The sequence below is a fragment of the Anser anser genome (genome assembly GCF_964211835.1).
Source record: "Anser anser genome assembly, chromosome: 1".
In the NCBI taxonomy this organism is placed as follows: domain Eukaryota; kingdom Metazoa; phylum Chordata; class Aves; order Anseriformes; family Anatidae; genus Anser; species Anser anser.
This window is the reverse complement of record NC_139720.1, coordinates 69,618,617-69,643,913: the sequence shown is the minus strand read 5'-3', so window position 1 is coordinate 69,643,913 and position 25,297 is coordinate 69,618,617. Positions and strand designations below refer to the sequence as shown.

Below are 25,297 nucleotides of genomic sequence, written 5' to 3'. Positions count from 1 at the left end.
GTCATGTTCATTTTCAAATTAACCTTCAGGTTTTAAGGAGAGGCAGATGTTCTCTCATGTAATACAAGCATCATGGATATCATATTAAAAAGTTTACAGGTGACTTTGTGAAATATTATTTGGACATAGTAAACTAGCTATATCCCAGTCAGAGAGAAGAAATATTCTCCAAAAACCGCTTTTCATCCTATTTAAAATTTTAAGAATATGAGCCAGGAAACCAACCAGAATAAACAAGCCCCACATATATATTACACCTAATTACTAGTTAAAGCTGGGACTGCTGCATCTACTGGGATTTACAGGGTAACACCATGTGATTCCAGAACCTCACAGAGAACCTGTGCAAACTACCCAGGATCTGCACTCATCTACATTCTCCAACACCAAGAACAACAAGTAGTATGGATAAACTAACAGCTCTGACATTAACAATTTCTCATTTTCAGAAAAAAACTCAGGACTCTTCAGTACTGCCATCACCAGACTGAAAAAAAGAGATGTTTGTAAAAACTTACACTCTGCATTCCTCCTCGCCCCCAACCCCCCCAAAAATAGGCCTAAAAGGGACTAAAGTAACAACATTATACACACAAAGAAGCTTAACGAGAGGAAAAAGTAACTTTTAACTGCAGGAAATAAAAAAATGCTGTTTTTCAGAAAAAAAGAGCTAATCATATACAACACAAACTATGACAAATAGAGTTAGGGATGCTTTCACAGACTCACTTGCATCCAATGTGAATTTTGCAGATTGTTTCTCCCTATTATCGGCTTATCTTATCCTTGCTAAATACTCTGGTGTTGTTTAATATTAAAGTAGCATGTTTGCTGTTAGGAGACAACAGAAATATTTATATAGAGCTGTCATTGCTTCTTCCAACATGTATTTTGAAATCATCAAGTTTAAAGTTGTGTTTGTTTATTTTTTAAGATATAAAATGTACTACTTTAACTATAATTAGCGTAATGAGAATTTTACCATTTCCTAGGCAGGCTAGAGTCAGAAATACAACTATGATGTAGACAAAAATGGCCAACTGAAGAAAAGAATCACTATTTTGACAAAAATAATCACTGCTGCAATCAGCTCTGTGAAAGTTACAACTGAAATGGAAGATATCTAGATTGTCTGCAGTAACTGTTTTTCTTGCTCTGAAGTTTTTTACGAAGTTCTCTACAAAGTAATAATTTTAAGTCCACTTAAGTTTTACATTAAAAAACATCCTGTAGATGCACAATACAGTTTTATTTGATATATTACTATGTTATCTAAATTTCATGCACTGTCCCTGGAAGGAAAAGAAACTTCATTTTGAATTCATCTCCGTAGAGGAAACCTGCAAAGTTGTCTCAAATGAGAAGTGGAGTTCTGCTGACCTCTTCTGGAAAAAGAAACAAATTTCACCCTCTTGCATCTTCATTCTCTGTGTTTCGAAGTTTTAAGATGTCAGAACGTATGTAAATAATATCAATGCATGTGATCACTGAACTAAAATCTCTAAAAAATATTTTAGAGAATTAAGCCTATCCATAAAAAAGAAAAAAGAAGATGAGGTAACCTATAAGGTACATTCTTTAACAGCTTTATACCTGCTCTTTAGGTTAAATGGAAATGGCTTGACATTTTCCACATGACAGTGCAGAGAATCAATATAGCAAGAATTTGATACCAATAAAAAAGCTCATCATAAAAATAAAATCATAATGAAGTCATAGGTAGATAGCAAAAACATTTCTGCAAAACACTTTTATGACTGTTTTACAATTCTCCATGTCTATAAAGAATGGGTTCAAGAAAAGGTTGATTTATCTACAGTGACTGCATAGAAATTCTTTACATTAGAAAATTTTCAGTATATCTATCTTGTAAAATACTGCATTATGCTGACATACTTATGCTGCATTAAAAAAATAAACTTACACCAATTACCTCAGTTTTCAGCGATCTTCACATTTTTCACCTTTCAAATTAATGCCCCTGATAACTATACATTTTTTCTTCATCTAAAGGTAGACCACACAAACCATACCACATTATTTAACCAGTGAGCATTCAAATTTAATCTCCTAATGCTTATAAATTATGCAAAATCTGTTTGCATCTGAGGTGACCTTTAGCTCAGTACAATAATGTACATCCATAAGACTGCTTCTATTCTTTTTCTTTTCTTTTTTTTTTTTTTTTTAATTTTAAAGCAAATTTTAGGCAGTTTCATCGGCAAAGCTGATGTCAGCACAGCTCCACACAACTGTAGCGGCACCTTAATAGGGTAGCAAAGTGCACTGTATGGCCAGAATCTTAAAGCAGCTCTGCCACTGAAACAACTTCCCCCACAGCTGAGGTGTAAGTAATTTCTAGTCTTCAGATCTAATCAACCCCCTACCATCCTAAGTGGCACAAGCATGGATGAACTAAAAGGGTCTGCACTGCTTCCTCCAAATTAATTCGAAACACTTCTAGAGCACATTCTTCCCTCTAATTCCATCTCCTTATGAATTATTACAACAGACAGAGGTGAGCTTCCACAACTGAACAGTCTCTCCGTATAACCTTTCAGATTAAAGCAAGCTTTGAATTGAAAGACAATCTGCTTTTCTCAAAGAATTTTAAATTCTGCATTTGCCAGGAAAACTAAAATAAGACCTAAATTCAGTAACAACAAAATAAGGCACTTTTAAATCTCCATTTGCAGCTGGTGCTCAATGCACAGGAGTTCAGCAGTAATGTTTTCGGAAAAATGTCCAACACAGGCTACAGAGATTTCTAACAATCATCAGAATGGGAGGAAACTAAGTTTCATGCACATAAAATCATACTTTGTTTATGGAAAGAGAGTGACAGTTCAATAGTTTGAATCACTGGTTAAGATTAAGCCATAGCTGAGAAGAGAGCAGTCACAGCATTCCTTCCTTGGACTGCAGTTAATCATACACTGGTCTGGCAATTTATAAAGACCCTTGTTTTGTCCCATCCTTTGATTGTTTTCTTCTTAAAGAAGAGTCTCTACCTCTTATATGCAATATCTCTCAATTTAGTAAGAAAACATGAAGTATTAAGGTTTCTGAAATTCTGATCCCTCTATGCCAATTCAGAACTTCTTTCCCTATTTTTGAACTTTTCTAAATGAACACTGATGTCAATCCTATCCACAGGTAGGTGAAATTAACAAAAAAGGTTATGGAAACAGGACTGAAGAACATTTCCCCACCTGGTACTTCCCTCCCTGCACTTCACTGACATTTGGGTGTAAGTTTAGTAAATAAAAAAAATGAAAGGAACAACAATATATTTATATAGTATGACATCTTTTAAACTGAAAAAGGAGTAAACATAAATTTAACATCAACATCTTAAAATATTCAATTATACAATTACTTTTAGAGAACTCCTTGTGATAAATAAGCACTGTGACTCATGACCATGAAAATGCCATCTGAATTGCATTCTTATTTAGAAGATTTAACTGTATTTTTTTCTGTCAAACATACTTGCTGTCAGGTATTTCCTGAAGTGTATCAGACAGGAAACGTTGCAAGCTATTCAATTTGTGATGTAGAACTACTACTAACACCACTTTTAAAAACTTAATTTACTAATAGAAATGGGAAAATCAATAATGTAAAATACACACTATTACTTACTTCTGATTAAAAGTCTGCATTACTAAGAGGAACACAGCATTAGATTTTTCAGAGACACAGGTAACAAACAATGCATAATTTAATACTTACAGTACTATGAAATACAACACTGTGGCCTTTTCCTAAACTTTCTATATGTGCTGAGAGGTTAAAGCAGATGGCTCGATGTCTTATAGCATCCAGTGTTTGTGCATCAAAGAAGTCATGAGGTCTTGCTAGAAATAAAAGAGAGATCCTTAGTGATGAACACATTGAAAGCATTCTAGCACATTCAGGCATGTAAGTAAATCTGAATTGTCATTAGTAAACCATTTATCATTATAAAAATAGGACTATCTTGTCAAAGAGCTGTAAACATTAATTTAACCAGGAGTATGTACTGACCCCAAACGTGGAGTGGTGATCCATTCAAGTCTGGTCAAACTGTATTCCCTTTAGATGAAATAGCTGTTTTGACAAACTGAATTATGCTTGTTCAGTTTTTAAACTTCAAGTGAATTTTATTCATTTTTACCTTTCAGAATTACGAATTCATTTTTTTTTGTTAAGTACTTCTGGGATCATCCATTGCTACCATCTGTTAAAAGAAGGCCCCATACAAAGAAACTAAAGCCAGAACTTGTATTTTAATGCAAGAACAGCCCAGTAAGTTTCCAATACGCATCACAACCTAACTGGCCATATCACCCTTAGAGCATCATCAATAGTTTCAGTATTACTGCTGTAATTTCTTATAAATAGTATTAAAATACTTCAAAATATGATAGCGCAGTCTACATGTTAAAATCTATACCTTATTTTTGAACCTTGTTAAAAACAATCTACCCTGATGTAATTTATAATTACATTAAAAAAAAAAAAAGTTATTTCCAGTGAAAACTGGGATGCTGCAAAGAGATCTATCTACGTTGACAGTGAAATAAGACTGCTCAGTACTGCAGTGGAACACAGCAGAGGATTAAATAAGAATTATTGTTAACATACAGAAAATACAAGCTCATCAAAAAACACTTTATCTCTGAAGAGTAGTAATAAATAGTCATGTAAAAAAAACACTGCTAGACATTTCTGTGTAGAAGTTTTAATTTCACACTTTGATTATTAGTAAACATTTCTTAGCCAAGAAGCACCTTCTACATCTGAAACTACACTTCAATCTATAAAGAGTAGACTGCAATCAACATCCATCTGATATTTTATGAATAGTCCATAAACAGCATGCACTAGTAAATAATTTCATAGATAAGTGTTTCTTGAACAGTAAAAAATTACTGAGCTCCAATTTGGAGTGTAAAGGTCTATTAATTCTACACTAACAATAATCTAACTGAAAAATAACTGCTACTAAGCACGTATTTGCACATGCTTAGAAATATCTCATTCTAAGATTTTTTAAAAATATATTACAGTAGCAGAACTATATGAGTAAAAGTATTAATGAAAGCATTAAAATTTTTAAGCCTTACGTGAGAGCAATGATTCAGTATACAACATTGAAATTAAAACTAAGAACAGTAGTTAAATTACGTTATCAACTGTATCATCCTATAATCTGCAAAAACAGTGATTTGCCATTCTCTTGTCCTTAATTAAAACAACTCTTTTTCATCAAGATTATCTACCCTTTATTTATTTTTTTAAAATTACAAATTCCACTTTCAACTAGTATTTTCTACTCTCCAGAGACTAATTGTTGTTAAGCATTCATTTGTATATTATGTTCTGTCCTTACCGTATCTCAGTTGGATACTGCCATTTATGCAATCATCTCTCTGAAATGTTTTCTCGCTGTAAGTGGTCACTTCTCATGCTACAGAAGGTCACTGATGCAACCATTTCTTACATTGAAACTATTAGTCTGTCATGTAAAAAGGAGTATGGGTTGCATTTTTGGGCATGGACTAAAAGTTTTCTTTCTTCATGCAAAGTTAAAGACGAGTTCAGGGGAAAAACACAAGCTTGTATATACAAACAGACCAAGGAAAATGGGTTCACATTCTATTATTACTATAAAGTACTGAGTAGTAACAGATATGATACATGAAATTTCCAGAGTTCAGCATCTTCCAAGAGATATCCCTTCTACTCTTTTCTTCTTCCAAAAAAAAAAAAAAAAAAAGCCTTATCTCCCTTTGATGTGAAGTTCTCTACTACAGTAATCCAAATGCTGATTTAGGCAGTTTGTTATATCAGATGCAAGGAACTGTAATATAGTAAATTATATGATGTAATATATTTTGTACAATATAGAGATTCATAGAATCATCTAGATTGGAAAAAACCCTTGAGATAATCAAGTCCAACTATCAACCTGATCTACTGAGTCCCATCACTAAACCTAGTGCCACGTCCACACGTCTCAAATACCTCCAGGGATGGTGACCCCACCACTTCCCTGGGCAGCTTGTTCCAATGACTGACTGCCCTCTCTGTGAAGAAATTCTACCTAATGTCCAATCTAAACCTCCAATGGCACAACCTAAGACCATCTCCTCGCATCCTATCATTTCTCAACTGAGAAAAGACACCAACACCGTTCTCACTGCAACCTCCTTTCAGGTAGTTGTAGAGAGCCTCCTCCAGTCTGAATAACCCCAGTACCCTCAGCTGCTCCTCATAAGCCTTATTTTCTAGTCCTTTTAACAGCTTTGTTGCTCCTCTCCACACACCCTTGAGCAACTCAACATCGTTCTTGTAGTGAGCGGCCCAAAACTGAACACAGTACTCGAGGTGTAGTCTCACCACTATAATGGGACAATCACTTCTGTAGTTCTGCTGGCCACACTATTTCTAACGCAGGCCAGGATCCCATTGGCCTTCTTGGTCACCTGGGCATGCTACTGGCTCATGTTCAGCTGGCTATCAACCACCACCCCCAGGTCCTTCTCTGCCAAGCAACTTTCCAGTCACTCTTCTCCAAGCTTGTACCACTGCATTGGGTTGTCATGACCCAAGTTCAGGACAGGGCAGTTTCTCTTGCTAAATGTCTTGTGACTGAACTCAGCCCCCATAGATATAATCTATCCAGACCTCTCTGCAAAGCCGTCCTACCCTCAAGCAGATCATCACTCCCACCTAACATGGTACTGTCTGAGAACTTACTGAGGGTGTACAAACCCCTCATGCTGATCATTGGTAAAAACATTAGAACAAAACTGTCGCCAAGAACTGAGCCCTAGGGACTGAGCCACTGGTGGATGGCCACCAACTGGTTTAACATGATGCACTAGGACTCTCTGAGCCCCGCCATCCAGCCAGTTCTTCACGCAGCAAACTGCACACTTGTCCAAGCCATGAGCAACCAGTTTCTCCAGGAGAATACTGTGGGATGGTGTCAAGCAGTTTACTGAAATCCAGGTAAATGACATCCACATTTCCCTCATCTCCTAAGCAGATCATCTTGTCATAGAATGAAATCAGGTCAGTACGGCAGGACCTACCCTTCAAAAACACATGCTGACTGCTTCTGATCACTCCAATCGTCACATATTTGACAATTTGCATAGGATGGTACTCAAGATGATCTGCTCCATAACCAAGGTCACACTGACAGGTCTGTAATTCCCTGGATCTTCTTTCCCACACTTCTTGCACATTGGAGTTACATTTGCTAACCTCCAGTTAACAGGGATCTCACTGGTTAGTCAGGACTGTTGACAAATTATTTAAAGTGGCTTGGCGATCACTCCTGTCAGCTCCTTCAGTATCTTTGGATGAATCCTGCTCGGCCCCATGGACTTATGAACATTCAAAACATGTTAGAAGGGCACTTAGAGCTTCCCATTGGATTATAAGGGCTTCATCTTGCTCCCTGTCAGTCCTCCAGCTCAGAGAGCTGTGTACGCTGAGAACAACTGGCCTTACTAATGAAGACCAAAGCAAAACAAGGCATTAAGTATCTCAGCATTATCCTAATCTTTCATTACTACATTTCCGGTCACATCCAATAAAGGATGGAGATTCTCCTTAATCCTCCTTTTGCTGTTGATGTATTCATAAAAGCATTTTTATTGCCTTTTACTACGCTAACCAAACTGAGTTCCAGTTAGGCTTTAGCCCTTTTAATTTACTCCCTGCAAAGCCTGACAATGGCTCTATAGTTCTCCTGAGTTGTCTGCCCCTTCCTCCAAAGCTCCTGAACTCTTTTTCTTCACAAACTGCAGAAAAAGCTCTTTGTTCAGCCATGCTATTCCTCTCCCCCACTGGCTCAACATTCAGCACATTGGGATGGTCTGCTCCTGTGCTTTTGACTGTCCTCTGGAAACCAAAAGTAACAGTTCTGCTAATCACCTTCCTTACCTCAACAAGGAACAAAAACTATCATTCTGATGATCACTGTGCCCAGGGCAGCCTCTAACCATCACACCACCCATGACTCCTTCCCTGTTCGCAAACAACAAGTTAAGTGGGGCACCTTCCCTTGTCAGCTCACTCGCCACCTGTGAGGATGTTATCCACACACTCCAGCTATCCCCTAGACTGTTTATTCTCTGCTGTACTCTATTTTCATCTAACATCTGGGAAGCCAAAGTTCCCCATGAGAACTAGGGTTAGCAATCAGGAGACTTCTAGTTGCTTGTACAATTTTTCATCTACCTCTTCATGCTGGTTGGATGGTGTATTATAGATTCTTACTATAACACCAGCCTTGCCACCTTTCCCCTGACTCACCGAGAGACATTCAACCCTTTCATCACCACCGCTCAGCTCCCTGCAGTCAAGGCATTCCCCAACATACAGGGATACCCCACGTCTTCTTCCCCATCTCTCCTGAAGAGCCCCAAACCACCTATCCCAACACTCCAAGGAGGTGAGTCATCCCACCACGTCTTACAGAAGCCAATGATAACATAGCCATAAGACTTAACTAAAACTTCCAGTTCCCCTTATTTATTTTTTCATGCTGTGTGTTTGTGTATAGGCACTTAAGCTTGGCCCCTAATGAGACTGTTTCATTTGGTGAAGTGGCTGGAATTTCTCTGTGCTGCTCTTCAGGTGCTCTCCCTGCTGACCTCTAACCCCTCAAAGCAGTAAGTTGGGTCAATTGAGGTTCACCTTAGTTTAAAGCTCTCTTTACCAGTTTGGCAAGCCTGACAGGACATTTTTCCTCTGCAGTCCCCAGAGCAACGGAACAGTTCTGCAAGGGCACCTCAGGCAATGGGGGAAGTCTCTTCCTCCTGCTGGTCCTTGCTATAACAAACTTGCACTTCTCTGTGGTTTTGCTATCACTTCCTTCTGTGATGTTTCAAGAGGGAGTTTTTGACTGTGAGCTCACTGCAGACTATGTATGGAACCACCTACCTCCTCCTCAGCTTTCCTGATTTTGTATAGCCTTCTCACCACCTCAGGTGGCCAAGCTGCAGGAGGTCCTCCACCTGGAGGCATCTTTTGCAAGTGTACTGGGTCTGGCTGGCATGGAGTCAACTTTCGCCGCAGCAGCCCATATTGTGCTGTGCTCTGCACCTGTAGCTAGAACAGTATTGGTATCACACCAGTGTTTTGTCTATCACTGAGCAGTGCTGGCACAGCACCAAGACCCTCTCTAACCCCCCCCCCCCCCCAAAGCCAGTAGGCCAGGGGTGGGGAAGGGATATCACCACAGCAGCTGACCTAAACCGACCAGAGGGATATGCCGTGCCATATGGTGTCACACTCAGCAATCAAAGGCCAGAAAGGGGAAGGAGGGTGGGCAGGCTCTCCTTATGAAGACATCTGTCCTCCCAGACAACTGCTGTGCCTATTGAAGGCCTAATTGCCAGGACATGGCCAAACATCACTTATTTATGAGAAGCAGAGAATGATTGATCCCTTCCCAGTTCCCTCTTTGCTTCCACTTGGCCCTTGCTTGCTCTTCCCCACCTTTTCATTTTCCCTTTATATTATTACAGAATCATAGAATGACTCGGGTTGGAAGGGTCCTTAAAGACCATCTGGTTCCAACCCCCCTGCCATAGGCAGGAATGCCGCCCACTAGATCAGGCTGCTCAGGGCCTCATCCAGCCTAGTCTTGAACACCTCCAGGGATGGGGCATCCACAACTTCTCTGGGCAACCCGTTCCAGTGCCTCACCACGCTCTGAGTGAAGAACTTCTTCCTAACGTCCAATCTAAATCTCCTCTCTTTCAGTTTAAAACCATTCCCCCTTTTCCTATCATTATCTACACGAGTAAAGAGTCCATCTCCACCCTTTTTATAAGACCCCTTTAAGTATTCACCAGAGTACAAAAAGGACATTAAACTGTTGGAGAGTGTCCATAGAAGGGCAGCAAAGATGGTGAAGGGCCTAGAGTGGAAGAGGAACAGCTGAGGTCACTTGGCCTGTTCAGCCTGGAAAAGAGGAGGCTGAGGGGAGACCTCATCGCGATCTACAGCTTCCTCACGAGAGGGAGTGGAGGGGCAGGCACCAATCTATTCTCTTTAGTTACCAGTGATAGGACCCACAGGACTGGTGTCAAGCTGAGGCAGGGGAGGTTTACGCTAGACATCAGGAAGAGGTTCTTCACTGAGAGGGTTGTCACAAACTGGAACAGGCTCCCCAGGGAAGCAGTCACTGCACCAACCCTGTTGGAGTTTAAGAAGTGTTTGGACTGTGCACTTAGTCACATGGTCTAAAATTTTGGGTAGACCTGTGTGGTGCCAGGAGTTGGACTTGATGATCCTTACGGGTCCCTTCCAACTCGGGCTATTCTGTAATTCTATTGAAAGGCTGTGATGAGGTCTCCCTGGAGCCTTCTATTCTCCAGGCTAAACATCCCTAGCTCTTTCAGCCTTTCCTCATAGGAGAGGTGCTCCAGCCCTCTGCGCATAGTTGTGGCCCTCCTCTGGACAAGTTCTAACAGGTCCATATCTTTCTTGTACTAGGGGCCCTTATCCTTATTGTTCTTATCTCAACCCATGAGCTTTTTTCTTTCCATCATACTTTCTTCTTCCACTCTTCTTTTGAGGAGCGGGGAGTGAGACAGTGGTTGTTGTGCAGTTTAGCTGCCCAGCAGGGTAAAACCACGGAAGGAGGCAGGTTTGACACTCATCCCTGCCACAAGAGAAAGGTCTAGGTGCTTCCTGCAGTCAGAGCTGCGCACTGCATGCAGCCTTCGCTTTCAGCAGCTCTGTCTGGGTGGAAGTGTCAGACTGTGGTAGGTGGATGAGATGCTCCACCTCAAAATTCAACCTTTATCCTAAGACCAGTGCCCACCGTCCCCTCTAGGCAACTGTTACTGGAGCTTGCATGGTCAACAAGCAAGGTGCACAGCTCTTCCCCCACATCCTTCCACACAAAATACTGCACAAACTGCCGTACCCTCCACATCCCTGTCTGCGTGCCCTGGTCACAGTGCTCCTGCTCACAAGCCCTTCCTAAGGCTGCCTTTTCCATGACTGGGGCTGGCGACCCAAGCCTCATCAGACTCTCCCCCAGGAGCTGCTGGCTCATGGCAGGCCTCTGTTACCCTGGGGTTTCCCTGGCTCTGAAACATCTGCGCCCCTACACCCAGCTGCCAAACTAACCAGCTCCAGAGCAGTGTGCCTCACCATGTGACATAAATATATGACAACTATTTTTATGTGAAATACTTATAAATACGGATGTGGAGGGAAAAGAGAGGACAATTCCAAAATTTTGCTTTAAGTTTCACACAGCATTTTTTTCCAGGATTTACCATCAGATAACATTCAACACACGCAGAAGAAAGGGCACAATTTGTAAAATGCACATGAACAGCTTTATTAATTCTTTATTGAGTGTTCAGCCCGTATCTTCTGCTCCTCTTAAATCTATTCCCTCAAAATTATTTTTGGAGTAAGGCATCTCCCTTCTTACTTTATACAAATTCTACATACACAGATTATTTATGTAAATGAAAAGCTTCTGATAAGTAGCCCATTAAACAAAATGCCAAGTCCTGCGTAACTAATATATTCCCACTGTAAATTCTACAAACAGGAGATTTTCTCATCCTACATATCTTTCTAGTAAACTCAATTGGTACAGGTGTTAGCAACTAAAATGCCTTTTTTTCTACTGGAGAAGCAAGGTAGTATTGTAAATAAAATCTCAGGTTCTACAAAATACTTTGAGGTAGCTTAAAAATAGCAATGCTAGGACCTCTAGGACCTGTTTTAGTGAGACACTTTCAATATATTTGGCTCTCTACCTATAAATGAGGGACTACGTGCGGCAATGAGGATGTTTAAAGGTATACAGAAGAGAAAGAAAGCTACTGTGATCCTGAATTATTCTGCAACATCAAAATTTATACGACAAATCAGCTAGTCTTTATATCACTACTAATGTAGAAAGCTATAAATGCGTGTATGGTAAAATATATTTTTATCATAGAGGCACTCACTTCCAAGCTTAAAAAACACACATTGTTCACAGAGAGGAAGAAAGAAATGCAAAACAGGTTAAGAAGAGCAAGATGTTAAGAAAGAAAAAGTAGCTGCCTGAATTGTCTTTACACTTTAAGTTAGAACACGTTCTTGTCATATATAAAGCCACAGTAAAGTATTTAATTTTTTTTAAATTATTATTTATGCATTAATGTCTTCCAGAGGGGTTCAAACCTTCAGATATAAAACACAGGTCTATCAACTTTATTTTTTTGCTGTGTTTAAACCTTTAATTTATACATGAGTGTGCTTCAATTGCAGCATGTATTAGCAATTAATTGTCAATCTATGTTCATAAATATCATTAAATATTAATAAATATTTAATAATAAATATTAATAAGTAATAAAATATTTAATATTAATAAACATTATTTATTCATAAATATTTAAGCAATTTGCTCGTTGGAAAAAAAAGTGTGTAATCAGACCATGAGGAGGTAAAAAGAATATGCTAGCAATGTTTTTTTCAGTAGAAAGTTTGTCTCCTGACATAAAAACTCTTCATCAAATGATTATTTGTGAATTATTTAAACATTGTACACTACTGAATAGCATCTTGCATTATGGGAAGGGAGGGGATGCTGCCCTCTACTTTAGGGAAGGGTTGATTGAAAGGAGGGGAATGGTTTTAAACTAGAAGAGGGGAGATTCAGATTAGGGGTTAGGGGGAAATTCTTCACTCAGTGGTGAGGCACTGGAACAGGTTGCCCAGAGAGGTTGTGGATGCCCCATCCCTGGAGGTGCTCAAGGCCAGACTGGACAAGGCCCTGGGCAACCCAACCCAGTGGCATCCCTGTCCATGGCAGGGAAGGGGTTGGAACTAGATGATCTTCAACGTCCCTTCCAACCCAAGCCATTCAATGATTATACCTATTTGTCATAACTTGTAACCCTACTTGCAAAGAAAATGGTACAGAAGTGTAATACCTCTCCTTCTGGAAACTTTGTAAATATCTAAATATAAAATCTACATTCCTGGCTTTATGTACTCTAGACTGAAAATACTTCATACTCTTGTTCTGTTGCTTTGGCCTCTTGCACTCCCCACTTCTTATAAACACAAAATCTACACACTTGCACACCTCATTCTTTAACTAAAAGTAAAGCTAAGAAACAGTAAGATGACCAAAATTATATCAGCCCTTTGTCAAGTTCAGCAAATCAACAATAAATCACAAAAAGTTTTAAAGAAAAACTGCCAATACTTAGCATTTTCAGAAAATGTCATCAACTTTGGATACATTTCTGGGTCACATACCCTCTGGAGAAACACATTACAGTAGATGAGTTTTTGCCTGAAGGCAAAACTATACAGCCAGCATCACATTTGTCTCAAGAAACAACAAGATAAGAAATTGCTTGAGCAGCTGTCATTTTTCTTCCTGTGTAACACCTGATCAAGACAGCAAACCATTCAAGTTCTACCGCTGAGTAAGTATTATCGGAATGCTGAAGACCAATTATATTTCTTTTTGCCATTGATTTCAAGAACTTTCTATTTACTTCCCCCACCATTCTATGGAGATGACTCCGTGCACATCTGCAGAACAAACTCTGCAGTATATTCCCATTATGATTGAGACATCTTAGCACATAATTCAAAGTTTTAACTACGAAGCCCTGATTTGAAACTGCTAAGTCAATAACGTTTATCATTTACAAATAAAATGTGAATGTATAATAATACTTCTACACATATTGGGTAAGAAATTGAATTAGGATGCATTAAATCAGTCACCTAAAAAGATCAATATCATTATACAAGCTAAGATGCAACTTGGGAATCTCTGAAAGTGAAGTAATTTGAAATGGCCAGCCTTAGACATCTGTATTCTGTTTGAATAACAGAGTCAACGAATCAAGATAGCCTTCTAGGAACCTATATTACTTTAAATAAGTCTCTTCCTTTACACCTAAGATGAACTAATAGATGCAAAGTGACCGGTTAACTCTATTGATCAGCCTTCCCTTCTTGAACCTTCTCATTTACATAAATTGCTAAAGGGAAATGTCTTTGCAAAACAAAATCTGAGAAGAACAGATACAGCTAACTTCTTTAAACAGTGAATCAGTGTCAAAACTAGAGGAAATCTTGAGATTTACGTATGTGAACAAATATAATTTACTCATGTATACTTTAAAGATACTCAGGTGTCCCCTCCCATCTCACCTCCCCTCTTCCCCTCAAAAAATGAATACAGACCACCATCATAACTAAAGTTAACAACGGCTCTTCCAGCACTGAACTGCATTTTTGCCACACAGTACAGAAGGAAAAGACACAGGAATAAACTATGGTGAATTCTAGGAGATACTGTAACTTTCCAGGACAGACTTATTTTAGTTCAAGGCAGAAGAATGACCACTGTTTCATTAGTTTCCAGTTACTTGTAACACAGGTAAGGTTTAAAAATAAGAGAAATCACAACCAATTTATAGTAATCACTTAAGACCACTAGTATACGCATCCATCGCTGCAGTATCATTTGAATAGTTGGTAACTGTGTTTCTTCACAGAAACAGAAAGATCAATACAGTTTAGTGTTCTACCACAGAAAAGTTCTGGCAAAATAAGACCGCAATTGCTGACCCAGTGAAGTAACATGAGTCCTCCAACACACCATCACTAAAAATCACACTGCCAGGCTGGAGACAAGACAGACAATTGCTTTCTTATGAACATAGTTATATCTTGTACTGTCCACAGAAACGGAACAGGCACAGTGGTTCATTTAAAAAAAAGGGAAAAAAGTATTTTGTCCTTCTCTCCAATCCTGTAATGTTGTAATGTTCACATCACGGCGGGAAAAAAAAACCATTGAAGCTTTTTCTTCAACTACTAGTAGTAGAAAAAAATGAATGGATTTTTACATCTCTGTACTCTAAAATGCAATTGTCACAAATAAGTTTAAAAGTTAGTAACTAATCAATTCAGTACTGAAAAGTTGTAGCCAAAGCAATTATGAGAAAGTTTGTTAATAATTGCCTTTTCTAAAAATTTCTGTATGTAAGAATCTCTTAATAGATTTGAAATAGTTATTAGTCTGACACTAGGACAATTCAGGAATCAAACAACTGGATCTAAATGGACAAGAAAACACAGTGGATAAACGATTATTACCACTGACAGTATCCTGGCTAGAAGAAACAATTCACCTTAAATTGATAAGTCACACTTCACAGAACATTGGTTCATATAAAATTAACAAGCCTCAACTGTGCAGACAAAGAGTAAGAATACAACAAGTCAAATCTCTTCAAAATTAAGCCTCTGTTACTCATAAAACTGTCATTACACTAATAAAATGTGTTGTGGTGGATATAAAAACATCTAGGAATACTTACGTAATGATCGTCGTCTCTTGTTCTTTAACTTTCTTCTTTTATTCATTCCAGCTTTAGATGGAGATTCCTCTTTGGCCTTTGGCTGACTGGCAACTTTTGAAGAGTTCTGCTGGCTGAAGTGTGTGGGCACGTGACGGGCAAGTCCTCCCTGAGATGCAAAGCTGGCATTGCACCCACCAACCACACACTGATGAGGAAAAAAATAAAACGACTGTATCAGTGCACTCTGCACTACCAAACTCATTCACAGAGGTTTGATAGATTTTTCAGTTTGCCTTTTCTGGCTCAGCCTCCAACACACTAAAAGACAGAAACTCCTAAAGACCATGTAATTCTAAAGAGAAACGAAAATAATCTAAAATTTCCATCTGAACTTTGTAACTCATAATTTTTCTGTGGTGTAATCACCTTTTTAAATGCTATATAATATTCTACAATATTGTATAGCCTAAAATTAATCTTGAACAACGCAGTAAAACTCTCTTCACAGAAAAACACATACGAAGATTTTTTTCCTACACACCAGCATTATCCCCTTGCTTTTCAAAACGCTACATAGTTATTCTGTATTTCTCAACAGCTCTACGGTCTTCCCTAGTGGTAGATAACAGCAGTGTTCTCTAATCTCCCTCTTGCTTGTGAGAGATTAGAAGTAAACTTTTCAAATAAAAAAGCATCCCTACAAACACCGAATTTAACAAAGCTTAGCGCTTTTTATAAATGCTATACAAGGTCAATATCCTTCACTTTTGACTTGATGTGACTTCAGTATCTTGAAAATTCTATTAACACTATATATACACACTTATTTTGCAAGGTGCAATTACTTCAGAAGTATTTAAGAAAGTTCTCGCTCCAAGAAAATGGCCTCCCTTTCTCAAACAGAAAAATAAGACTAGACCCAATAACAACTAAGCAGAAACACAGAAATCACAAGATGCATGCAACTAAACAAGTACTGACTATTTTTTAAGTATTTGGTTTATGTTTACAATTATTTTTATATAAAATAAATATTTAAATTCTATTGTTGGGGTGGAAGGCATGAACTTTTTCTCTTGTGCTCTCAACTTAGAAGGGTAACAAAAAAATAATTAAGGTATGCATTTCATCATGGGCTGCAGTGAGTTGTGTATCCACGACTGATTTTTCTTCTCCTGATTAAACAGTAGTAGGACAAATGAATTCAGTATCCAGCAGCAAAAACCCATCACCACTCTAAACCATTAAAAAGCTTTCCTTCTTCCACATCTGTTTTGCTTCCCCCAATCCTTTCTCTCTTAGCTCTCTCGTTTGTATCTCTCTTCTCTAGCACTCCCCTCCACAGCAAACTGACAAAGCAGCTGTGATAGGAGTTCAGCAGCAAGTAATGCTGCAACTATATACATAATGTAAAATTTTCTCTGAAGCATTTGCAAGCTCAAAGTAATCTGTCCCAAGCCTGCACATTTGGTTGAAAGACAGGACAGCAGCAGAATACCACTCAGTGTGTTTTGTCCCTGACACCCAACTTTGCTGTTTTCCAACTGGGGCTGTAAAAGAACTGAAAAGTTTATTTCTCAGACCCAACAAAAGGTTTTCATTGATCATCATAAAACATGAACGCTATATTCCTAAAGAAAAACCTCCATAATCTCCAAGGACTTAATACGTGCTATAGGAATAAAAAATATGTAAGCACATTACAAGACAGTGAAAGAAAAATAGGAGAACATTTTTATTTAAATGTTTTTAGTAAGCTTAAGGAAAGTTTAAGCACTAAGCTAACTAAACACATGTAATGTTAATGTAACTCTGTATGTTCTTCTCTGACTCTTCCACTAATAAGCATCTTAAATTTGAGCCGATCTCTACCAAAAACCTATCTGTAATTATCTGTAACTTTTTACCTTGCCCTACAATTTACCAAATTCAAACAACAGCAATATTGTACACTTACACCATAGCAGCCTACAGTAAGACACCATACCACATCTAAATTCAAAATAAAACGAGATCTTGCTCTCATTTGGGGTACAGGAACCTCAAAGCAATATTATTACTTCAAATTAAAGATGAAAATTTACACCATTGTATTAACGAACAAACCCACAATCAACAGAGATAGACAAAATACATGCATGCTTTAGTTTGACCAATTTTTTATTCTCCAGTTTCATAGTCCTTGAAGCAGCTGTGTTGCTCATAAAAGCAGTTTCATGAAACTAAACTAAGCAACTAAATCTAAGCTTCAGTTTAACTTTCATTAAGGTGCTACTGACAAGCTTCTAGCTCTGATTCTACAAACACTGACTAAAGGAAAATGAACACAAAACTACTCTGAAGTTCAACCTTACTGAGAGATTAAAACTTCAGTCTTGCCAATGCCTGCTAAAAGTAAAAAAAAAAAAATACTGAAGTCTTGGTACAGGGCATACATTACCATATGCCAAATTACTTAGGTACAGTATAAAAAGGCAATACCTTCTGAAAATAATACATAAACATTGTGTCAGCCACATTTCTAAATCACAAGTTCTTAAGACCTCTTATGGAATTCCTTGTCAGATAGGAAATATGGTTTTATGACTAACTACAGCTTGACACACAATGTCTTAAGTTGACTTTTGTCTAGTGTAGAGAAAAAAAAATCATGGATATCCAATACAGATTCTCTACAGAAGCTACCACTTCTCTTAACTTTTACTTTTAAAAGCCCCAAACGTTAAGTCCTCAATATATGTAACCTGCAACCAGAAATTATCTTTTTCCAGAAAACTTACTTACAGTCTGGAGCTTGGTATGAAATATTTGCAAAGACCATCACATCCACATATTGTGTAGTTTGACACTACCTGTTATGTCATCGAATAATCAACAGCTGATATATAGATATATTATATCAAAGATGACACAGAATGCCTTTGTAGTGGACAGAAAATAGTAGAAGAGGAGAAAAATCTTACCTGTTTTTTTCTTTTTTTCTCTAAAATAATATATCCAGCAATCCGTTACTAACGGGTAAAGTCTCTTCTCTCCAAAGATAAAGGAGCAGTTCAGGCTGTCACTTCAGGATCTCTGGACGGTAAGTCACACCAAATCAGCTTCCCACCAGATAATTATATAGATCTAGAGGGCTTCTAATAAATCAGACTCAACTATTATGCACAACTTTAAACCAATCTCTTAGTTTTTCCCCAAAACCCTGTATAACAAGATTTTGCATTCAGTTTGCAATATGATAGGTTGGGTCCGGATTGGTGGATATGTTACTTCAAGAGAAAATAAGTCAACAAGTAAGAAATTTAATTTCTCCAGTGTACCCATACCCACCATTATTAATGGGCAATAGTGACCAGTGACTTTAACAAACAGGATATAAAAATATCTAGTAATACAGATTTTTGCTGTTAAATACAAAGTAATCAAGTACCCTTTTTAGAATATTTAATGTGCAATTTTTTTCCAGTAGATCTAACTACTATTTTAGATTTCTGGATAAACCTTACTGTCTCATCATCTAAGCGTTCAGGCAGAATGACTTTACATTTTCTATCTGAATCTGCAATGCTCTAATGGACAGAAGATGTCCTGCCAAAAGAATAACTGACATGAATTCCAAATGAGGACTGAATTTGCTTGGCTTTGTCGTCTAGATTTCAACAAATGTTCCTCTATTAAGAGACATATCAAGTGCAGTCATCCCTTAATGAATTACTCCCTAATGAATTCTGGAAGTTACAGGTGGTAGAATGAGCACAAAATTCCATTTTTACTACTACTTTTTTCCCCCCTTTTAAGCAAAGGATGCAAGCCTACAATAAATTTGTGTATTGTTACTTCTTGTTGCTACTGAAAGCATTTACCCCATGTGAGCAAACCTTGCATGGCTGATCTTAAACATTAAGAGCATATCCACATGTGAAAGCAGTTGGTTGCATATCCACAGTTTTATTTTCACAGTCCTCCTTTGCAGAGGATTGCTATAAGCAATTATTTTTATAATATCTCCCACACGTTTAAGCTCACTCTACCATTTGTCCTTTCATTGGGCCTAACACCTTGTATTTGGTCATCTACACTACATGCTAAGAGTTCTTTTGGTATGTCTACAAGTAACTAACTTTTAATGCCTTCTGCAGCAGCAAGTAGCACTTCAAAAAATTCTGAGTACCAGAAACAGTGCTAAAAAAATGCAGATTGTCACAGCACAATAACTATTCAACTGTTTCTAACAGCCAAGTTAAGACAATTCTTTCTCAGCTTGCCAGTTACCAGCATCAGTTTTCTATCTATCTCAGCAGATTATTCCTCTAGTTCCATCTGTTTGTATGTTCTGAAAGCCTGAAAGTTTTTAAGTTGTTGATAGGACAACTACTACGTGATGATGATACTTTGAGTATTTCAACCATTTCTAAAACGCAGCAAAAATATAGTAAAACTATAAAAAAAGTAATATCTAGCTTTCTCTCTCTCAGCTCTGGATATAAAATGATATACAAACATGAACATACTGAATATCTTCAGAGAAAAAACTACATGCTCTGAAAACACCTATATTAAATGAATGCCTGTAACAACAAAAAAAGGCTGGAAAAATGGCTAGAACCAGACTGTTACAAACTAAGAGAACTTCCAGCAGCACAAAAGCAATGAACTTCAGGTATTAAGAAGAGTAGTGTATCTCCAAAAATACCTAACAGTGGGTCCAAAGAAGGCCAGTAAGTTCTCAGATAGAAATATTTTGCAAGACCAGTCTTTGATCCTCTTGACATGAGAAACAAATTTAGCAAACAGCGCATCCAAAGAAGGACTAGAAAAGCATACTGCTTTGCAGAAATACTTGATTAGAGACTGAAAACTAGCATCAATGGTAACTGTGTCTCATTTAATTGACACACTTACTTTGGAGGGATTCATGGGTGCCTTAGGTAAGACTATTTTCTAAATAACAAACATTAGTGATGATGGCCTCAAATAAAAATAAAGTCCATCCATGTGTTACACATGAAACCTAAGGCCAACAGCACTAAAACGTTTAGGAAAAGGGAGGAAATAAAAAAAAAGCAAAGAAATCTGATGACTGAAGGGGAACCAAGGTCCAAAGTTGTGCCCCAAAGATCGAACTTATCATTTTTGCCTTAGTTTAGCAGATGAATCAGATGTAAAATGTCTTCTAATTAACTGATCACACGCTATTAGGAAATTGCCCCGTATAAAAATAGAGCTAATATCTCAAAAATAGGTATTCATAAGCAAATTTACCCTTCCTATGTCACAGGTATTGTAATATCGAGGGGGACATGCTAAACCACACAAACAGAAACCACAGGAGAAATTTACAACAATATGAAACAATTGTCTTTGTGATTTAGAAGTGGGTTCATCTCGGTGACAAATGAACCATGCAGTCATGTAGTTTATATGCATGCATGGAAAAGGCAGGTAAACCCACAAAGACCTTTTAAAATAAAAGCAGAGAAGCTAATTTACAGTAGGATACAGCCTTTAAATCAAAGGACAGCATTACATGCATCACAAAAATTGAGAATTAAACCCAAAATGGGCAACTACATAAAATGAATTCATTTGCAAACAAAAGGCAGACAGGACAGGGACATATTCTTCAACAGAATAGTTCTGCAAAAGACAGCTTTATGCCTGAGACAGTCCCCAGCTGCTTTTCAATTTAAGAAAACACTTTTTTCCTCTTATTTTCATTAGAGGTATAAGCATGTAGCAGCCTGCCACATATTTATTAATCTCCACTCATCATTAAACAATTTCGGTTTTCCTCCTGCCTTTACAACAGTCTTCCCTTTACAAGAGCTTCATCACTGTCCTAGCTAACGTTCTTTGCCTTTCTTAAAACAATTCTGAACAGTTCTCTAGACAACAGCATACAGCTCTATCATTTCCACTGCCTTCTAAGTCAATTCTTCACAAACCCTGACATTTATTTATTTTTAACAAAACACTGAATGACTTGGCATTTTCATTGAGTACTATGAAGTGACAATGACTCCTTTTTTTTATACTAGAACTAATGTATTCTTATGAAGCAATATTTGGGGGGGGGGGGGGGGGTTGGGAGACATTGTAGTAATCAAGAACAAGAGGTCTTTAATACAATCAAATAGAAAAATTTGGGTTTTGCTAAAAATCTGAGCCACTAGGATTTATAAGAACAGCTAAATGCAAAAAATGCTTAGTTTTTGAAAAACTGCCATAAAATGAAGCAGTAACTGTTCTTGAATTGATCAAGACTAATATTCAGCACTCTTAAATGCTTTTGTATCAGACAACAGATTTCAAAAGCTTGAAAAAGAAAAGGATCAAGTGAACAAAGGGGTCTAGGTAACTAACAAGTTATCACAATCACATACTTGGCTAAATCATGGGGGCTCTGAAGCCTATATTCAGCATAAATGAAAGGGGAACAAAAGAAGTTACAGGACCAGAATTATCCTCTATTCAAAGCCCCCAGGAACAGATTGAGAAATACAAAGACAAAATGCAAACAGAAACACTGAAGACAACAGTAGGAAAAAAAATGAAGTAACAGACTTTGAGCCATGACAAACTAGTGCAATAGTTGCCTGCGTTTTATTCTCTCCCCTAGTATGACTAGAAATTACAGAAAAGTATGTACTATTTCACCAGCTAGTTAACACAAGATGCTTATCAGAATTAACTGTTTGAAGTCTTACAGCTCTAGCTGTAACCAGCTTATCCAAAAAAAATGGGTTATCAAGCTTTTACTGACTTCACTATATAACTCACAAGACTCAAGAAATACTATTATTTCCTGAGGTATGCCTACCTCTTTTAAACCTCGTGCCTCTAAATCGAGTTTCTTTGATCTACACCAAGCAGGTCTACAAACTAACCTACCAGAAGACTTTTAAGACAGAAACCTGCTATTACACTTTAAGGCACATAAACTACTTAATTCTAAAATGAGAAGAAATAAGGTACAAGTTTCCCCTAATGACTCATTTTCAAGTTTGATTCAGGGATCAGCAGTTACAATTAGGTTACTAGAACAATCACATCTGCAAGATCTCAGGGATCTATAATCCTTACACTATGCTTTCAAGAGTATGTTAACTTAATTCCTTTGAACAAAGGAATAAACTCCAGAGCGAGTTTGCAAGTTTCCCCCACCGTCATTCACTCTGTCAGAAGTTTTCACGCTAAATTAAGCAGTTTGGAAAAAGTCTAGTCTTCACAAAACTAGTGGAAAAAAAAAAAGCTTTCACTTGCATTGAGCTATTTTTACTCTCTAAGCTTTGAGTATAGTTTTGTTATCCGTCACAACTACTGTTAAAAATCTGTGCAGAAGTAGTAACTTCTGGAAGAGGTCACTGTAACAGAAAAGAAATTTTTAGTAATAAAACTGCCCTAAAATAAATAAGCAGATGATATTACGTGAGAAGAAAGAGAGGAGAGGGTAGTGGAGAAGCAGTGACTAAAACTTGGTGAGGTTGGGGCAGGGAGGGGGAGGAAGATATAAAATGCTACCTACATTTAATAAAAAGCCCTAATTCATTTTTTAAATCCTAGATGGAAGGAGAACTTCAGTCTGAAGTAGTGTGGGTGGAACTTACCATAAAGTGATCCAGGACTGACAGCTATGAACTGCCCCAACTGTATCCATAAGAGGATGAAGCAACTCATTAATAACGGATTGGTGGATATGGGAATGATAAACACTACTATACCTAGAATTGCAGGTACAGATTAGGGGGAGAAAGAAAGAGAAAGTTAGAAAATACTACGCAGGAAATACAGTCAGCTCAACGGTCCTGCATTCCTGACTTCCTTATTATTCTCAGAGAGGTTAACCGTAAGTAGTCACTGACTGTTTCAACTGAATTTTGTTAACAAGAACAGCTCTTATTCAAGCACAGAATGTGTACCACTAGGCATCATCCAAAGTGTAAAGCATGAAGCAAAATATCTCACTGTTACAGTGTGTAAACAACTCAACAGGAAAACGTACACAAAAGTAAACTTAATCATTATTTAGTTTTAGATTCCACTACCATTTATAGATTAAAAGCAACAGGGACAGAGAAGAAATAATGGTATCTTCAACTGTTTCCATAACAGAACACGATCTTTGGGCACCATCAAGGCAAAGACCAAAGCTCAGCTAGCTTGATATGTTAAGAAATCCTCCTGTGATGGCATTTTTCAATTAATACATTCTATCAGAAAAAATGAATAGGATCACTCTTAAAATAAAGGATGATGTACCTTGCTATGAACCTTACCTTGAAAGGTTTGTCCCCACTGTGTGTCAGCATATGCCTCTGCAACCAACTTTGACTTGTTGAAGGTGTATTATATACTTTGCAACCTTTCCACAAGCAAACAAACACCTAATAAAGTAAAAACGTGGTAAGTTTACGTAAGTCAAAGAAAACAGAAAAAATTTCAAAAGTAGATTAGCAAAGAAGCCTGTTTCCACAATACAAATTAGTTCAAAGAATTTTGAAACCACCATTTATTTTGCATCACACTTCTCGTTTCACCAAGGCAAAAATAATTGCAACCACAAGTATTTAAAAAAAAAAAACAACAACAGGTCAGTGAAACAAATGTCAAAAGCCAAAAGATGCTTCAGATAAACACAATCAAAAAGCCACAACATCCAGCCACAGTTTGTGTTTGTACCGCATATCAGTATCAGAGATATTGAGATAGAAAATTTGTAAGCGATAAAATTTACGTTTTACGGATAGCGAAGATAGAAAGATGATTTATGCTCATAAGCAAGTAATGATTTCATTCTTTGAGAATGGCAAAGTCTTAAAATCCAATTATTTAAATATCAGTTTTATCGTATGGAATACTTGATACCCCTAGTTAAGGCCTTCCACTCCCTTCCTGATGAAGAAAGGGAAAATTTTTCATAGGATTCAAAACCTACAGGTGTTTGGCTATTCCGGTATACAGATTAGTCACATGCACAATAGTGCATTAAAGGGTAGAACTTACTCATGCTGCTTTTCTCTCTCCTCTCATTGTGTCTATCTATAACCTAGAGAATAAAAAAGCTCAATGAACTTGGCTTTCATTAGAATTTCCTCAACAAGTCTGAGGGCGGAAGGGAGGAGGAAGGGATACAGCCCTGATTTTTAGCAGCAGAATACAGTCCCCAGGAATAGCATTGTCCAATATACTTTCAGAATACCTTTCAGACCTGCAGGGAATTAATTGAATTTGAGCTTCTTGTTCTCTTTCAGAAAGAAAAAAAAAAGAATCATCAAAAGACTGTACTTTCAAAACAAAAGAACAGCCAGACGAGCGTGCGATGTGCTTGCTATATAACAGACAGACACCTCAACTTACTAAAGCAAAGCTTGAAAACCATGCATGCCTGTATGACTGATCAAGGTCTCCTGACCGATAAGGCCCAACTGAGGTTTTAGTGTCTGCTGCTCATCAGTTTTAAGATCCCCCTGCAGCCACAGAACTGAAGTCTGAGATTCCTGTCAGTACAACAGCTACATAACTATCTCAAAATTTCCACCATCAACAGCAAACTGCAGAGCACTCAAAGGAGAACAACAGATAGTTGAAATGCAATCCCCTCAAAAAAACATGCACTTGGTTTTACAACAACCTCCCAGAAACCCTAGCAAGGCTTCTTGTGACCACCTGTCTAAAATCTGAACCCAAAATATTTCTGACAAAGTATTTCAGAAAAGTAAAATTATTTCATTACAGTCTCCTGGGCTCTTCATTGTTCTGGTTCGGGCTTCCTGGGCTGGTTTGGAGCCATTATCTCAATATTAGGTTGAAAAAAATACATTATAACCATACAAGCAAGCTTATCACTTTGCTTTTAAGTTCTCAAGAAGCAGATACTACAACTACTTTCCTTCAAATTTATAGTCACTCAGTTGAGTAGTATCTGAAATCCTACC

At 37.7% G+C, this 25,297-nt stretch overlaps 1 protein-coding gene across 4 annotated transcripts in view; it reads right to left on the bottom strand.

The window, feature by feature from the left end:
* AEBP2 (AE binding protein 2) overlaps positions 1 to 25,297 on the bottom strand; it is a 55,747-nt gene that overhangs the window by 10,588 nt on the left and 19,862 nt on the right. For 3 of the 4 annotated variants that reach the window (XM_083808244.1, XM_083808242.1, XM_083808243.1), the window contains exons 3-5: positions 23,639 to 23,746; positions 15,381 to 15,567; positions 3,736 to 3,860 (exon numbers count right to left, since the gene is read on the bottom strand). In XM_083808244.1, the coding sequence (XP_083664370.1) occupies positions 3,736 to 3,860; positions 15,381 to 15,567; positions 23,639 to 23,746 (420 nt within the window). Of the gene's footprint in view, positions 1 to 3,735; positions 3,861 to 14,677; positions 14,875 to 15,380; positions 15,568 to 23,638; positions 23,747 to 25,297 lie in introns of those variants that run through there. The other variant, XM_083808245.1, reaches the window with a different exon arrangement.